This window comes from Zootoca vivipara, chromosome 2 (genome assembly GCF_963506605.1).
Source record: "Zootoca vivipara chromosome 2, rZooViv1.1, whole genome shotgun sequence".
Taxonomy (NCBI): Eukaryota; Metazoa; Chordata; class Lepidosauria; order Squamata; family Lacertidae; genus Zootoca; species Zootoca vivipara.
Window position 1 is genome coordinate 105,068,680 of NC_083277.1, and position 18,953 is coordinate 105,087,632.

Below are 18,953 nucleotides of genomic sequence, written 5' to 3' on the forward strand. Positions count from 1 at the left end.
CACCCAGGGAGAAAGTCCAGCAAGCTGTTAAAGCCACGTGGCCACTTTAAGCAAAATATGGCTGCTTCAAATGCAAAAACAGCTTGCTGGGATACATCCCTCAAACAAAGGCATACACAGTTTCCGTTTCTAGTCCTCATGGCGGCGAAGGAAAGCCACCGAGCTGTTTCTAGCCAACAGACGAGTGTAGTTACAATTGGCTTTAAATGCATCTTTAAGTCCCAGGCAAGGGATTCAGCGCCCCTCTCCCCTTTTTCAAGGAGAGGCTCAGGCTGTCAGGGGTGCAAAAGGGCTTTTAATAACCCTTCCTATCTCCTGCCCTTTCCCCCTGCTGAAAGATCACCCTCGCCCTAATTGGGCAGCTGGGGCTTTTGTGCATCCAGCCGCATAAGAGTGCACAGCTTCGTCCACAGGGTGAAACTCAGCAGTAGCTTCTTCAGCTGGGGAACCAGGGGCCTTCCAGATGTTGCGACTCCAGCTCCCATCAGCCCCAGCCATGGCTGTCCATAGCCAAGGCTGATGGGAATTGAAGTCCAGCAGCACCTGGGAGACTTCTAGACTTCTGCCTAGAATAATGGCATGCCTTAAGATTCCCACCCCATCTACCTACGGCTCTTACGAAAAGGTAGAGAGGCAAGATTGGAGAGATGGGGATGGAGTTGTACGCATCCCACCCTCCTGGCTAACACTCTTAATCCAGGGTGATGACTTCAAGGGACGTATTTGAAATTAAGGCATTTTGGGGTCCATATAGCAAAATCCGCAAGGACGGAAGGAAAGAACTGGCAGCAGGGAATTGTATGCAGCAATGAGTGTGCCGAAAGAAGGGGAGCAGCCACTGGGTAGACCCTGCTAAAAAGGCTGTGGAATTCAAGGTCCCCAAATTATTTCCCAAAGAGGGCAATGAAACAAGGGAACCAGATCAGAGCACCGGGTGGAAAGAGGTGTCTTATGAAATGCAAACTCGCTGTACCCGACAGTGAGGCTCTAAACACAACAGTTACACTCGCCAAACTATTCAACGCCTGTTTTATAGGAGAGATGATCACATTAACAGCATGCCAAGCAATGCTCCGTAGCCTTCCGAGTCCCCTTCCATAAAGCCAGACTCTGCATAGACTCTGTCCTACGAGGAAAAATCTAGTGGCTTCGTCAAAATCGGAGGCCACCCACTCGCATTTCTGGTAACTTAAGCCCCATAATGGAGAAATAACCCCCCTATCAGATTTTCTCCTGAAAATAACACGTCTCAGGAAGAAGAACACAACCCTGCAAATGCTGGACTTTGCCCTCGGGGTCCCGAGTTCAAATCCCATCAGGAGGTAGCTGTTGGCAGGGAACAGCTCCCCAAAAGTTTAAGCTTCTCTGCTGCAGACACTATGATAAACCAAGAATATGCGCCCGGCCCCACTATGCCCGAGATACCTGCAAAGTTTCCTCCACTTTCTCTCAACCGTAGCATATTGTGCTTCACCTATAGAGACAGGGGTCACTAACTTTTTACCCCTCCCATCACCCCTGACCACACTGGCTGAGAATCAGAGTCCAACTTCTGGAGGGTCCTCCAGACTTCCCAACCATGAGACAAAGGTCATTCCCAGAATCTATGCTGTCCCAGCATTGCCTTTGCGTTTCAGGGTGGTTATGGCAAGAGATTACGGCAGGCTTCCTCAACCTCGGCCCTCCAGATGTTATGAGACTACAATTCCCATCATCCCTGACCACTGGGTCCTGCCAGCTATGGATCATGGGAGTTGTAGGCCAAAAGCATCTGGAGGGGCCGAGGTTGAGGAAGCCTGGACTACGGTTTGCATCCCCTTCAGTTCCTAGCCTACTTCAAGTTAGGTGCCCAAGTGTTTCCTGCTTGGTTCTGTCGACAGAGCAGAGCAAAAGGCAGTCACAGCTATGCTATTTGTGCTCAGTCTAGAGGGGGGAGGAGGGCAGCCAATTTCTTAGATCCCACAGAATGGAACTCATTTAAGAGCCTCCTTAAAAAAAAAAAAACCTAACATCGCACGATGTTCAGGGTTGCCCTGTGATGCCTGAACCGAGGCTAAAGGCTGCTCAAGGCGGGCAACCACTCATCAGTGTTAACAGAAGACCTTCCTAACAAAAGCATTTGCATTGCTTTAGAGAACCGCCCCGAAAATATGCAGAGTTGCAAGCAAGGTGTGGGACATTTCAAGGGTTTAGAGCAACCTCTCACGTTTTACCTTTGTTCATTATACTAAGCTAGGCGGCTTCCTCTTGCTTTAGAGAGAAAGTAAATGCAATAGCGTCTGAATCGGTATGACCAACTCAGAGGTTTCCCCCCCTCCGTCTGGCCCCGAAAGAAGAACTTTGCTTTTAGTTGCATATATATAGAATAATAATAATAATAATAATAATAAAGTTTAGTGGGCCTTGTTGACTTAACGGCCACTTCACGCCTCCCAGCGCTCCAACGGAAGCTGAGGAAAATAGTCCACTTTTGGATCCAGTCTGCAGCTTGAAATCTTCCCCCGCCAAAAATAAGGCAACGACTTGCAAGAGGCACGGCTGAAAAACCCAACTGCATTCCCGGGACAAGAGTTCACAGCTGCCGCGGAAGGAGAACTACAGACCAGAGAATCGGCCCCTCTCCATGGATCCCGCCGAGAAAAACTTACATTCAGCTCCCTCTCCTTTGCGCTGAATAGTGAACAGACACCTCTCTGTGTAAACATGTGCACCTATTCAATGGTTATAAATATACAGAAGAGCTCCTCCCTCAAAAAAACATAAATAGATCCTGTTGTGCTCCCACACCCTCCCGGTTCTGTAAACATTTGGCAATACATATCTATATCTATATATACACACATATACACATATACATACAGATTGCTTCCAGCAAACAAATGTGCAAAACGTAGCTGTCTTGTATAGAGGACGAGCAATGAGGTATACTGTGTTTGTGTGGATTACCCGTAAGCTATTCCAGACCTGCTCTTCAGGGCCTCTCGGGAATTGCGATGCCCGCCCTGAGTTGGCCTGGCTCTCGACACCCCACCCCCTCCCACCAGCAGAACGGCTTCCGGCAGGGGAAAAGGAGGATCGTCACATCAGGATGCAGCCGCGCTGTTCGCCGTAGGAGTTGTCCACACGATCGATTTCCTCAATGATCCTGGTGAAAACACCTTGGGTCATCTGCGAGGCACAGAAAAGGCAAAACGCGCCTGGGTTACCCAAGAGCAGAAGGGGACCGCTGCTGTTTTTGTCAGGCTTTGGGGAATCGGATGCCTCTCCCGGCGGGAGGAATTAAGCAGGCCAAATGAAAGGAGGGTTCTTAGAATCATAGAATTGTAGAGTTGGAAGGGACCACGAGGGTCATCTAGTCTAACCCCCTGCAATGCAGGAAACTTTTGCCCAATGTGGGCTCGAACCCACAACCCTGAGATTAAGAGTCTCATGCTCTGCTGACTGAGCTATCCTAAGTTATTTAATAATCACGCTATAAAATGGTGTTGCTTCCAGTAAAGGCTCACCCCACCCCCACCCCCATTAATCTATGTCACTCCTACGGTACGACGGGTAATCCCAGAATACCTGAAGGAGCGTCTCCACCCCCATCGTTCGGCCCAGAAACTGAGTTCCAGCTCCGAGGGCTTCTGGCAGTTCCCTACTGTGAGAAGTGAGGTTAGAGGGAACAAGGCAGAGGGCACCCGCCCTGTGGAACGCCCTCCCATCAGATGTCAAGGAAATAAACAACTATCTGACTTTTAGAAGACATCTGAAGGCAACCCTGTTTAGGGGAGTTTTAATGTTTGGTGTTTTATCGTGTTTTTAATATTCTGTTGGGAGCCGCCCAGAGTGTCTAGGGAAACCCAGCCAGATGGGCGTTGTATAATTAATTAATTAATTAATTTATTATTATTATTATTATTATTATTATTATTATTATTACTACTATTACTAGAAGGGGGGCTTCTGGAATGCTGTCCAAGGACACTGAATCTGCCAGCTGTGTCTCCCCCTGTGTTTGCTCTTCTAGCTGCTCACTCAGTATTTCCCAGCTTTACCCCTCTGGACTATGCCCTTCTGCAAACCGCTATTCTAAATCAATACTGTCCTCCTGCCCTTGGGAAGGTTCAGAAAAAAGGGGGGCGCTCCCACCTTCCCTCCTCAGTCCAGTCCCTGACATTTTGAGGATGGCGAGGATCCTTTTTGTGGGATGCAAAGGGTTAAGTGCAGTCAAGTCACAACAATCCCTAGAGAGTCCACTTGGAGGACTGTGGAGGAACACATGACTAGCTTGGTTTCCTGTTCTTCCACATGCAAATGAGTTGGGGAAGCGGCAGATAAATTCACTAGCGAGAAGCCATTTTCTTCTCTTGGACCAGACCTCTTGGACTACACACATCTAAGAAGCAACATCTTAGTGAGTCTCCCTCTAGGCTTCCAGCCCAGAGAGAGATGAGATGGAGTCTCACTTCCTATAAGTGAACTTCACATGTATATATCACTTTTTACCTAAGCCAGTCTACCTCTTGAGTGTGCTGTACCTCGAGATGCTTGTAAGTAAACATCTTTGATACTTTTAAGAGCATTGTGTCATGTCTTTTAAGAGGGAAAAAGGGGGAAATACCAGGAAGATACACTTTATTTTACAGGCTTAAATCAAGCCTGCACAAACGCTTTTCTGCTGTGTATTTTGAAAAAGGGGAATGTTTTTACTCTGCTAAGTTTGGTGCTTGCTAGCGCAAGCGGGGATAGGATATATTAAACAATATCTCCTCATCCACATCCCTGAACATTCCCACACTTTTGAGGTTTGCAAGGATGTTTGCCTTCCTGCTGCAGCGGTACCTATTTATCTACTTGCACTGGTTTGCTTTCGAACTGCTAGGTTAGCAGGAGTTGGGACAGAGTAACGGGCGCTCACCCCATTGCAGGGATTCAAACTGCTGACCTTCTGGTCGGCAAGCCCAAGAGGCTCAATGGTTTAGATCACAGCGCCACCCGCTTTACAGGCAGTAAAGAATAAGCAAGGAAACTGCTCATTCCTAGATACAGGGGCTCTGAAATTCTGGAAGCTGAAACAGAGGCCACCTGCTAATTCCACATCAAAAACAAAGCCATGGCAATGCTCAAACCAATGGAAGAAGAAGGAGGTTTCTGTGGTCACACTCGGTACCCTGTAGACCTCTCTTTGCCTCCCAGTGCAAGAGTACAACAAACAGGTATCGAACCTGGTTTTCTTTTGCTGAGGATTCCAAGAACACGGCGCCCCAAGAATCGGCAAGCTTCCGGCCTTCATCAGTCTTCACCTGACGGCTAAAACACACACACAAAGGGGAGGAGATGAAAGCAGGGCAGACATCAGTTCACCACTATGTTTTAAATCAGTTCACCACTATGTTTTAAATCAGACCGTGCTGTAAGCTGCCCAGAATGGTTGGGGAAACACAGCCAGAAGGGTGGGGTATAAATAATAAAATTATTATTATTCCTATTATTAGGAGAGCCAGTGTGGTGTAGTGGTTAAGAGCAGTAGACTCATAATCTGGTGAACCGGGTTCGCGTCTCCGCTCCTCCACATGCAGCTGCTGGGTGACCCTGGGCTAGTCACAGTTCTTTGAAGTCTCTCAGCCTCACTCACCTCACAGAGTGTTTGTTGTGGGGGAGGAAGGGAAAGGAGAATATTAGCTGCTTTGAGACTCCTTAGGATAGTGATAAAGCAGGATATCAAATCCAAACTCTTATAATAATAATAATAATTATTATTATTATTACTTTGCATGCATGAAAAAAGGTATGGGTGTGTTATGGGAAACATTTGGACAAGTACAGAATTAGTTAGGACATTATTTGGGTTGCAATATTTTGTTTTTAGACAAAGGGGAAAGAATAAACTTGTTCCCATCCCTGCTCAGTTCTCATTTACATTCAAAGCTTTTGGCTAACACTGATGTATCTCGAAAACTTTTATTGCCTCCAGGAGGACTAGAAGCCTCCTTAAAACAACAACCCTAAACCCAGAAATGCTGGATTTCCCCCTATGTCAATCTCAAGAGTCCCGTTTTGATGTAGAAATGTTTTACATTTCAGAAACGCCTGACCCCGATCCCTAGAATTAGGAATCAACAGACTCCTTTGGCACTTACAACAGGGGCCTATTCAAGGCAGAATTCTACTTTGGAATGTTATGAATGTTAGGAATATGGCAAGATTGGAGCCCAGCAAGAAGTTGGTTGGCTCACACAATGCACCATTGATACTATGGCATGGCGTGCGCAAGCATACCTAGTGTAAGAGAATACATGAAAACAAACCCCCCAAGAAAACACCACCCTCCCATTATTATCATCATCATCAAGGAATGATAATAGAAATGATCTTCAATTAAGGGAAGTTGCTTATGATCCTAGTGAGAGACATAAAGAAACAGCATTTGTTCTAAGAGATCAAAAATTTAACCACAAAAAATTTAACCTCCCCAATCCCAATATGGCTGGTTTTATGCTCGGTGTTTGAGAAGAGACAGACTTAAGGCTCAGGCTATATGTTCTCACCAGGGTGGATTTGATTTAAATCACGATTTAAAGCACTAGTCCATAAGACTTGATTTAAATCACCAGGCAGTAAGACTTGATTTAAATCAAAAAAAATTTACAGAAAGACTCATTCTCACTGGTATAATCTTAATATTTACAACCAGATAAAGGTTTCATTTTTGGAATAAATAAATTTTCAGAGTAGTTTTTATGGTTATATCAAAAATTACTGATTTGGTTATACTATCAGAAATACAAAGACAGGCAATTATGAAATTATTGTTTCCATTTGGACAACTTTTCTGCTGTACTTTATTGGAAGGAGGAAAAATAATCATTTCCTTAATAACAATTTAAACAATTTATTTAACTAAAGCAACAACATTGTAGCATATGTATCCATGTTTGTTAACCGATGCGAGTTTTAGCACACATGAAAAACTTAAAACAAATCCTTATTTCTTGATGAATAGCCTTTGGACTATAATGTAACTTAAATAGAAAACTATCTTTAGAAAGATTTTTTTTTCCTCCCAAAAGCATTTTATTTGAAAAATCTGATTTAAATAAAAAAATCTGATTTAAATTTAAAAAATCAGATTTAAAAACCAACAAAACCTTGCCTTTAAAAACATATCATTGATTTTTATCCACCCTTGTTCTCAGGCGGGAGACGGCAAAGCTCTTACCTTTCTAGAGACAGATCAGCTTTATTGCCAACAAGCACTACCGGCATCCTGCCAAAGGAGAAAGGGGACACTCTTAGGGAAAGTGGAGGGTGTAACGCCAAAACCACTCGCCAAAGCACTTCCAACAGCCAGGGGTTCAGTATGTTATCAGCTCCTGCCTCAAAGGCTGCTCCTGCATAGGAGCTGGCAAGACAAAAACTGTGGCACTTCACTTGCAAGGACATGCATTTTGGCGTTTGGGATCCAAGGTACAACTGTATATTGCCTGGTCAAAAATTTTGAAATATTAATATTTACCTTGTCTTCCCTCTGCTTTCATATAACTTGCTGTGTAAAGACTTTACCACTTGAAAACTGAGAAGAAAGAAAAGAAGGAAGAATGATAGGACGTCACTTCTCAGATACAAGACAGTGTCACTCAAGTTAAGCTACACAGACCACATTCACGACATGCATTTAAAGCGCTACGGTACCCCTTTCCTTTCACAGAGCTACAATTCCCAGAGTTCCCTGTGAAGGATTGACTATGACGAAACCACTCTGGGAACTGTAGCTCTGAATGTGGTCCTATTGACTTTGCATGGAAGTAGAAAGCTCAGCCTGGCTCATCTTCTCCCCCATTCAAGTGCTTAGCTCCAACAATTGATTGGAACATGTGGGGGGGAAATAGCATTAATCTGAATGGTTCCATTTAGAACAGAAAAAGAACAGAGGCCATCAGTTGTGGGGCATTTAGAAAGGGTTATGGAAACGTGGAAAACGGGAATTGGGAAGAGAAAAGCTAAGGCTATTACTGGACCTTCTCAAATCATTTGAGTAGATTTGCAAGGCAACAAGGCTCTGTACCGTCAACTAGGGCTGGGCGATATATCGATATATCATCCAAAACTGGTTTTAAGTCCATAGCATGAAACTGGTTTCATAATTTTTGACCAGGCAATATACAGTTGTACCTTGGATCCCAAACGCCGCAAAAGCTGGAAGTGAGTGTTGCGGTTTGTGAACATTCTTTGGAAGCCGAACATCCGACGGGGCTCCCGATTGGCTGCAGGACCTTCCTGCAGCCAATCAGAAGCTGCACTTTGGCTTCCAAACGTTTTGGAAGTCGAACGGACTTCTGGAACGGATTGTGTTTTAATTCCAAGGTATCGCGAATCTGTATCGCGAATCATGTGTGTGTGCGTGCGCTATGCAAAAACCACAATGTGGGAAAAAACGTAAAGCCAGCCAATGCTTCTCTCGATTCCTGCAGCCCATTAACTTTTACCGACTCAGCTCTCCACTTGCCTCCTGCAGGGGGCAGTGAATCACAGGAGCAGGCGCCAGCAAAAAACACAATGCAGGAAAAACCCGTGAAACCAACCAATGCCTCTATGTAGTTCCATCCTTATTTCAGATATTGTGATATATGGGTATACAGTGGTACCTAGGGTTATGAACTTAATTTGTTCTGGGGGGTCGGTTCTTGACCCGAAACCGTTCTTAACCTGAGGCGCGCTTTCGCTAATGGGGCCTGCCGCTGGCGCGCGATTTCCGTTCTCATCCTGGGGCAAAGTTTGTAACCTGAGGTACTACTTCTGGGTTAGCGGAGTTTGTAACCCAAAGTGTTTGTAACCCAAGGTACCACTGTATCATGATGTTTAGCTGTATTGCAATATTGAAAACCAGTTATCGCCCAGACCTACAGTCAACCATCCTACAATGCTCAGAGCAGCCTCCACCAACACACCAAACTCTTAGCCTTCTTACCTCTTGAGAGATGTAACGGAATACACCAGCACGTAGCCATGAATGCCAATGGTAAATGAGTGAGGCAAGATCGTGTATTCATCCTGGACAGAAACAAAACACAAGAGGAAAAGGCACTTTTGATATGTTTTGTGAATCTGAAGACAAGCCAGTTCAGCAACTGGCCCATTTCGAAGCCCATGAATGCACATTAGGGTGACGACTTTTTTACAACCTCATTTCCCTGTATCATAATTTGATGAGCTTTCATTAAAGATTAGATAAAATCTTACTTTCAAAGAGATTTGATTAAAAAAAACCTCACACACAAAATGATTAAAAAAATTATTTATCAGTTTTTGACCATTTTTGAAGTCACTGTAAGCAGATATAAAATTGAACCCAAGCTTTAGAGTCACATATATACAACATTATATAGGGTCATCAAACACACAAGGAGGCTTTTTTTAGCTGCAGTAACAGTATAGACACCGCTAGAGGACGATGTTTTGCTACCTCTCCTGTAGTTTCTTTTCCCAGCATGCCCGGCAGGGTCTGCTGGCTGAGTTTTGAGGTCCAAAAAAGGGGCTTTTACCTTGCGCAGGTGTGACATTTATATACCCTATGTTGCTAAGAACACTCCCCATTGTGGAATGTGGTGTTGTGTCCAAATTTGATACAAACTATATATAGAATTGTTAATACAATTTTATGAAAATGGTAAAACGGCATACAAAAAAATTTAAAACTGTTTGTGCGTGACCTTTTTTAATATTTCAATGGAATATACCTCATTTTAGTCATTACTAGGCAAAAGTTCATCCATTTGTGCTACAGGAAATAATTTTTTGAGGGGAAAAAAGAGAAAAACTCATCACCCTAATGCACATGTGTCCATAGCCCATTTCAGTACGGGATGCTTCATCTAGTGAGGTGGCAGTGACCAGGCTTCAGGAAGTGACTCCTGCGCAGATAATGGGTCTCTGGCAAAATTAAGATGAACTTCCTCGAAATACCTCCCTGTACTATAGGCTTTTCGCGACTATGTGTCAGTGCAAAAAATTAATCCCCTAGGCCACAGTGCTGCAGGAGAGCAGTGAGGTATCAATAGACAAACAAGGACAACCTCTCTTACCTGCCCGGCAGTGTCCACTAGTTGCAGATGGAATTCATCCTTTCCCAGCATCAACATTTTGTTGTAAGCTAAAGTGGGAAGCGAGGGAAGAAGGCAATTTACAGCAATGTTGCCCTGCGCCTGCTGCACCCCTCCCCAAACTAAGCCACATCCTTGGCTCCACCCCAAAGTTCTGTGCTCAAGCTATTTTTATCCACCACCACCCCTTTCTCCCTCTTTCTCCTCCTGCCAGTTTAGTCCTCGGCCAGCCACTATAACCTGTCCCTCGCTTCCCCATCACTCCCTGGCAGGCAAACCAATGCTGTTTCACCTGAGCTGAGAAAGCAACAGCAAAGCCATTGCTTTCGCGGCGTCTTCTCGCAAAACAGACATTGGGAAAACTCTCAGCGAGCAGAGGCCTTGAAAATATAGGCATGTGCTATGTGCACATGCAGGGCTCGTTTGTTGTGGCTTTTCTGCACGTCGTAAAAGTGTTTTAAAAAACCTGGGGAGCATAGCTGTCAAGTTTTCCCTTTTCTCGTGAGGAAGCCTATTCAGCATAAGGGAATTTCCCTTAAAAAAAGGGAGAACTTGACAGCTATGCTGGGGTGTACGGGAGACCCACAAGGGAGATTTTAAGAGTAAATTGGCAAGCAGAGACCATGTGCGTATGTTGCGCACACACAGCTAAAGCAGAAATCAACAGCCACAAAAGCCCAGGTGCAGACATGGATTGTTTTGATCATAGCCATTACGTTTTTTGGAGCATCTGCCTGGAGTAAATTAGCTTTCCCCAAAGCAGCTGCAGAAGACGCTGGCTGCAAAAGGACCCCTGAAACTTTTGGCTCCAGTCACTGCTTAGTAGAAGCAGGCAAAGCGGTTCTACAAAACAGCCCGTTCACACACCACGGGAAAAGATGCTCGTTGTGCGTGTCGTGACAGTTTATATCCGGATCCCATGCAGAGTTAGATTCACCTGATTATTTGCAGGGTAGCACCAGAATTCGCAGGAGCTGCATTTGCTCAATAGGAATGGAAAGGCATTCTGCATGTGCTCAGGGGCACATTTACTATTCTCCCACCGGCTCGTAGAAATAATTGTCAGCTACCAAGCCCAGGAAGTTACAAAGGAACAAAAGCGGCAAGCTCCGATACATGCACAAACCCCAACAGACAATTATTGCTAAAAACATCTGATGCCATACCAACTGCCCTCACGGAAATGTTTTGGGTAGATAAATCTCTCCACCTCCCCAAAAAAATATATTTCCCCATGAGTGATCACCACAAAGGGCAAACTGGAAGTGGACAAGACAGATTTATGGGGAAATCGGCCTTCAGATAACCTAAAAAATATTCCGCTGTATGAAGTGGGTGTGAGTGGCAGCCCCCTTCGAAAACAGGAAAGGACTCTTGCGATGAGGGAGGGTTTGCGGCCTGGCAGGAAGTGAGAAGAGGTGCTACTGAATCCATTTATCACTGGGGAGCAAACTCTTGAGCTTTCCACACAACATCCCAGCTATGCAGAAGAGCTATTTTACTTTTAGCATCACCTGAAACCCAAAACAGTCCGTTTTTGCTTCTCTTGGTACAGAAATAGGGCTCTATTGTCCTGCCCATTGTCAAAGAAAACATTTATCTACCAATGGTCAAGACTTCCCCTTTATCTTGCTCACGGCTTGACTATAACAAACAAGAGCCTAGATATACCCAGAAAAGATTTAACCACAACACTTACTGCTTTCCACTGTAGGATCATAACACTCCACAAACTCCCCATCAATGAACTGGTGTGCAAGGGATGTTTTACCTGAAGAGGAAAGATACGAAAAGAAAGCCTTACTGCAGGTGTGCTTTTTGGATCTCAGCAGCCAATAAACTCAGATTTCAGAGGAAAACAAACACCTCCATTAGGTCCCCCCAAAATTTACACTGATTCCCAGTTTAAGATCACCCCACCTGCCAAGGAAACTCCCATGCTTAAGTTCTGGGGTGAGGCAAAACACAGTGATAAAGCAAAGTAATTTAGTTTTAAACCACTATCGTCCCTACAGTAATTCAAAAGTGGGCAATGGACAAATGGTCGAGAGCTCTAGAATAATCCGGAGGAACTCAAAAGAGGCAGGGGGAATTGTTTCATGAAAACCTAAAAAAATGCAAATGTGAATATTTAGCCTGGTGACAGATCTTCAAAGGGGGGAAAGTAAATAATGAAAGTTGTCTTCATGGTACTATTTGATATACAGAAAACAGGAACACGTTCAGTTGATTTGAAGATCTGATGTGAATTTGCGGAATGGAAGGCTTTTCGGGGGAAACACTTTATCTTTGAATATACTTGTCACAAATTGTAGCTCTTACGTTTCGTGCCTTTTGGGACCCTCTGTTTACAATTTTCTTCGTTCTAGAGCATGTGTATGGATGGGCATGCCCACATGTATTCTTAATACCTGCCAGCCAATTATAAACTTCACACATTCAATAAAAGTGTTGTGAAACTTCCCTGTTTTTTCTTATCCTTTACAGACTGTACATGCAGGTACAACCAGTCCACTTGCGGACTTTCGTACACAAAATGACGTGATAGCAGAAGATCAACGCTAACTCTCTTCAACTTTGTGCACTGTTGGATAAAACAACCCCAGGTGTTCAAGGCGCCATAAAACTCTCAATAGTTCATCCTCAGCGGTGTCATTTCATGCTTTTAATTTTTAATTTTAACAAATTGATTACATCGCTTGGTTATTCAGTCAAGAAAATTAAAACATACTCATTGCTTAATATCAATTGTCTTGTTGATTCTCTCTTAAACAACAGAAGTGTGCATGCGCACGAAAGCTCATACCAAAATAAAAACTTAGTTGGTCTTTAAAGTGCTACTGAAGGAATTCTCTTAAACAAATTAATCTACCGGTAGTAAATTTACAGCTCAATGTATATAAATAACCCTTTGCAGAAGTAAGACCCATTACTTTCAGGTAAATAAGCATAGGACTACAGTCTTAGATATATGTACAGTGGTACCTCGCAAGACGAATGCCTCGCGCAACGAAAAACTCGCAAGACGAAAGCATTTTGCGGTGTTTTTGGTGACTCGCAAGACGAAGTTTTTTATGGCTGCACTTCGCAAGATGAATTCTTTTTGCGGTTTTTTGTTTGTTTGGTTTTTTGCCGCGGTAAACCGCGCTTCGCAAGACGAAATTATCACAAGATGAAGCGACTCGCGGAACGAATTAATTTCGTCTTGCAAGGCACCACTGTACCATGTCTCAAATCCTGCAGTATTAATCCAGCTGAAATGAGAAAGGGTGTTTTGTCCCCCCCTCTACAATCAATATGTCAGCAGCTTTTAGCCAGTACCTATTTGTAAGTCATTGTTTTGGGGTCAGTTCAGGAAACGTTGTTTTATTTAACTCCATCAAGCAAATACAGCATTCAGTATTGCGGATCAATATTTGGATAGCCACGTATCAGCTATGGGATCCTCCTCACCATAAATCGAGTTTGGCAACCCACACACGTCTCTGAATGCAAGGAGACAGGCTCATGGGCTGCAACGTTGCGCCTAATTAGGCTACAAAGCTGGTTCCCCAAGGCTGTTCATGTGTTGCCAAGTAGTCTGGAGGAAAACGGAAGAGCCAGCAGCTTAAACATCTGCTGGTACATGCAGAGTGGGCCTCATCTCATGCCTTGGGGGAAGCTCACAAGCCCAAGTGGTCATCTGGAGCAGAGGATGGGATGAGCAGAAGTGGGGAAACAAAAGGCAAGAAGACGAGGTCTTTGCTCTTTCCTCTTCTTGGTGACAAAAAAAGAAAAGAAAGGGCTGTGCCCAGGTACGTAAGGATTTAGTGAGCTAGCCAAACATGTTGCATCCCACCTGGTGGACCATGGAGGAAGTGCCACTAGAAAACAAGATGATCTGCAAAGATTTGTCTCCTCGATGCAGCTCCGGGGTGTATTAACAGCAGTTAAATTTAGCATATTGCTCCCGCACTTGCCTCATGGAAGTATCTAGGCTCACGTTCACATCTTTGCACATAAAATGTGTACAGAACAATTTATGAATCTGTTTAGCATGTACATCTTGTTGTTAACTCTTGCCCTCCCACACTCAAGATCTCGTAGCTGAGTCAGCATCATTTTTAGTTTAAGCCGGGTGCCTTAGATCTGAGTCTAATGCACTACAACAGCCATTCCCCCAACCTTGTGTCCTCAGACTACAACTCACATCAACCCCAACTCACATGACTCTGCTGGTTCCCACTAATGGGAGTTGTAGTCCCAAACATCTAGAGGGCGCTAGGTTGGGAATCTTAGGTTGGCACGGAATCTTAGAATTCTCCTTGCTGTGTTGAAAGAAATATTTTCAAATTCCTTGAATATTTAGGAACTTGGGCAACCTGATACCCAGGGTTCTTCCAGTCCAACTTACTAGATCCTTCTGATATCTCTAAATTATCTGTGAAGCAAAGAGAGGCTTTTTATTCTTTCTAATGGCTATATGGGCTCTAAACATAGGAAAAAAGGGGGCAGCACGCCCAAGAAACAAAGTACGGTAAATTGAAATGTAAAGTCACTGTCTTAACCTCATTCAGGGGAATCACATGGCTAGACCCTCCCCTAAATCACCATTTGTTTGCATGTGCAAGCAACAACACAGTCCCAAGGCACTGATGTTCAATGCTGCAAGAGAGCAGAGGTGTGCAATTAAATATGGCTGCATTTACCCATTTTGTTTTGCAACAGCCCCGCACCACCAAAGCAGAACTTTTGCTACAGCTCACCCCCTTTTTGACCTGTTCAAGCAAGGCACAGATGGTTGTAGGAGGAGGATCAACAACCCAAACATGCACATTACGCACGCAGGGTCCACGCCAACTAGAAATGTATTAACCCCTTCTGTCGCAGAAAGGACCCCTAGCTTTAAAAGCAAATTCTCACGCACAGGCACATCAAGATTTTATTACCCACCCAACTCCAAGGAGAAAAGGCTGCCAAAGGCTTAATATAAGAAAATGAGCCATTTCACCACCCAGCCTCCCATTATGACCTCTGACCTCTGGTCATTTCCTCCCACTGCATGTGGATTAATAGAAAACAGACCCCAAGTGACCTCTTGCATTTGTGTTCAGGGAAGAGGTCAGATGAGCAGGGAAATGTGCGTGTGCAAATAACTCCCCAAGGATAAACTAGGAAAGGTCAGGCAATAAGCTGTCCAGAAGCTACAAGTTTTCTGGACTCAGGAGCCACTAAAGCTTTTCTGGACAGGCAAGGAGGGCTCCAGTTCACTATAAATAGGTGACTAGGGAGGAAAAGGGGGGTGTTACTCTTGGATGCAAATGCATGCAGAATTTTAACTCCGTCACTGCAGAGCTGCACAAATTCCCCCAGCAACTTATACCTAAACAAGTATTTAATAGGACATGCTAAGATTTGAAGTTTGGGGCAGGGGAGGGGTTGTAATATCGTTGTGATTTTCCCTGAAAACACACACACACACACACACAAATTCCCCCCTCCCCCACACACTTGGCAGAGATTTATGGCACTTTGCAACAACTATTCTGTGCAACCAGCAAAGGGAGAAATGTATCTGTCTCAGGATGTACAAACTTCAAGCTCAGGAAGCTCACAGACAGGAAACCCACAACATAGAGAGCAGGGCAGCCCATCCCCAAACACAGGCTGCTAGGAGAATCAAAAGGCACCAATCCCCACATTGCTCCATTTTCCATTTGGCCTGATCCTGTCAATATTCAAGTTCAACGATTTTGGTGTCAGCCATTCCCGTTATTTTAAGCATTAAGATCAGGATGCAGATGGTGTTACTATTCTTCTTATTTCCCAAATCACCCCTACCGGTACCTACGTTTCCCAAGACCCCAGCAAAGTCGCCCATACCGGTATCAGACCTACCTGACTAGTCCTAGACCAGGGTGGGTCTCTCCACCTCACCCCCTTCAACTTTAAGAGAGAGCTGTAGAGAAAGGAGCGAATCTCGGGCAGGTGCTCCTCGCGCGGCCACACCTGCCGAAATCCTCCCTTCCACGCGCGCAGCACCTGCTAAAGGTGCAGAAGCTCATCTCCGCTTTCTAACCTGGAGATGCTGATTTCCGCCCCCCCCCCTCGTATTCCCCTAAAACAAAAGCCTTCCCCGATATAAAAAGTCATTTATCCCAGCTCCTGGCAAATCCTCGCCGCCTTCCCCACCCGCGCTCCGGATGGCAAGGGCTGCACCGGGCGCACCACGTGCATCGACCTCGCCACACGCACCAGACCGGCTTCCTCCTCCTCCCCCGCTTTCCGGTCCCCCATCCTCCGGCCATCCCCCCACCCCACCTATGGCATGCTTCCAGCACACCCCACCCCGAGGAACCTCGCTCCGCGCGACCCCTGACATCCACCCGAGATCCTGCACGCCCTTCCCCACGCGCCCTTCGATTGTTTCAAGCCTCCGCCGCCAGCCCCTCGTGCAATCTCCTCTCCCCGCCCCGCTACGCGAGGACCCCCCCCCACTCCCTCGCCGCCTCCCGGGTACCCACCCCGGCCACGTGCCCCCCCTCCCCGCCACGGCTGGCACCCATCTTTTTCTCGATCTGGACCACTTACTCACCCACAGAGCGATATCCCAGGATCACGACCTTCCGATAGCGCACCAGCGGCATGGCCCGGCGCAGGGCGTGGGGAGGGAGGGAGGGGGGCGTGGGGTGCCGCAAGGCGGGCGGGCCGCGCGATAAAAGAGCCCGCCGGAGAGTAGAGCCGCGGGCGCCGCAACTACAAACGCCCACGTGACCACAACACTGGCCTACAGCCGCCGCTCCTCATTGGCCCCGGGGAAGAGGGCGCGTGCGCGCTGCGGAGGGCTCCCGTTCCATTCATGAAAAACGGCGAGGGGGTGGGAGGCGAGACGCGGGGGAGGATGTGGGGGGCGTTTCCCAACGCGCAAGTGAGGAGCTCCGCCGGGCGGGAAACGGCGGGCCGCTTAGCCGGCCCTTCCCTTCTTACTCTGCGCGGTTCCTCCGCGTGTTTACTTGGGAGTAAATGACTCGAGCTCAGTGGGGATTCAATTACGCTGAGCGGCGAGGGGCGGGAGAGAAGGAGCGACGCGGGAGGGGATTACAATAGAGAACTTTCCTCCCCGCCCCCTCCAGCAGATGAAAACATTAGCAGGATTGAAATTTCACGTGTAATCGGTGCTTTTTTTTCTAAATTAATAAAAAAATGCTTAGGGGTACTCTCATTTTGACTCAAGAAAATCACCATTTTATAGTTCAAATGGGTGGAAAATAAATACAGTAAATGGACAAAAGTAGAAAGATTCAGAAAATGTTTAGGGGTATGCGTACCCCCAGAAAAAAAGCACTGCTTGTGATGTAACAAATACTTTGGATAATATGGAGGGATACAAAATATAGCTTATGGGATGATATGCAGTTGTAAATGTTCACAATAGGAACCATGGAGAGGATGGGGGGGGGAGTCTCGAGATTCAGAGTAATCTCTATATATGGATATGTATTTGGATTGTTATAAATTTTTACTTGTAAAATCCAATAAAAATATTTTTACATTATTTTTTAAAAGGAGAGAAATGAGAACTCCCCCCCTCATCCATTCATTCCTCCTTAGATAATGGTTGTGTTGGACGAGCCAAAGCTTATGCACCTGTCTTTTAAAAATATGTTTAAAAAATTTATACTTTTCAAGTTTATACATTTCACTAATTTTATACACATTAAATTTTACCATCATTTTGACATTTCACAACTTGACTTCCTTCCCCCTCTTTCTGTGGTTCCTTAAATTCCTTTTAATATCTTCTGCATATCCAAATTAACCAAATTTGCTCATTTATTCATCTTCTTTAAATATATACTCTTATGAAACTGCAGGTAATTACAATAGTCCTGCCAATGCTTTTATCTGTTTACAGTTTATAAATATTTAATAAGCCATTTCCATTCTTTTATAAAAAGTCAGTTATCTTGATTTCTTTATTCTTCTATCATAACAATGCAGATGATGCCATTTTCCAAGTCTATGCTTATGGAAAAGTTATTGCCTTTATACCAATTCAAACCATTATTAGTCTGTCTAGCTCAGTATTGTGGGCACTGATTTGCAGCATTCCTCCCAGGACTCTGAACCTGGGACCTTTGTTTATAAGCATAGGGTGTGTGCTCTGTCACATGGATAAGGCCCCTCTCTATCTTCACCCAACAATCCAAATTATTTGCATGCTTCCTTGATTCTCCTAAAAAGGTCAAAGTAAAGGACCCCTGGCAGTTAAGTCCAGTCGCAGACGACTCTGGGGTTACGGCGCTCATCTCGCTTTACAGGCCAAGAGAGCTGCCATTTGTCCGCAGACAGTTTTTCCGGGTTATGTGGCCAGCATGACTAAGCCACTTCTGGCACAACCAGAGCAGCGCACGGAAATGCCGTTTACCTTCCTGCCGGAATGGTACCTATTTATCTACTTGCATTTTGACGTGCTTTCGAACTGCTAGGTTGGCAGGAGCTGGGACCGAGCAACGGGAGCTCACCCCGTCGCAGGGATTCGAACCGCTGTCCTTCTGATTAGCAAGCCCAAGAGGTTTTTGTTTCTCCTAGGGATGTCTTTTCCCAGTTGTTTGGATATCTAGAATGCGAGCCTATAAAAGCAGGATTGGGGGAACCTGCCACCCTCCAGATGTTGTTGAGCTCCCTGCTCCCATCCTAAGCTATGCCAGTGGATCAGGGATGGTGGGGAGTTGTTAATTATTAATTAATTATACAGCCCTTCATCACAAGGGTAACAACACATGTACATCATGGCTTTTGGGGTGCTCAAGTTTTTAAAGCTAGGTCACTCCTAGCCTTTCCCGGGTCTGTAGTTACACTCACTGATGCCATTATCAAAATCTGTGA

At 45.3% G+C, this 18,953-nt stretch overlaps 1 protein-coding gene across 1 annotated transcript; it reads right to left on the bottom strand.

Annotated features, from left to right (window-relative positions):
• Positions 1 to 1,746: 1,746 nt before the first annotated feature.
• RHEBL1 (RHEB like 1) lies at positions 1,747 to 16,711 on the bottom strand. The gene is made up of 8 exons (XM_035107950.2): positions 16,660 to 16,711; positions 11,785 to 11,856; positions 10,068 to 10,135; positions 8,954 to 9,036; positions 7,502 to 7,558; positions 7,205 to 7,252; positions 5,211 to 5,295; positions 1,747 to 3,168 (listed from the first exon to the last, which is right to left on the bottom strand). Exons 1-8 carry the CDS (start codon positions 16,709 to 16,711, stop codon positions 3,079 to 3,081), a joined length of 555 nt encoding a protein of 184 aa, XP_034963841.1. The 3' UTR covers positions 1,747 to 3,078.
• Between the last annotated feature and the right edge of the window lie 2,242 nt (positions 16,712 to 18,953).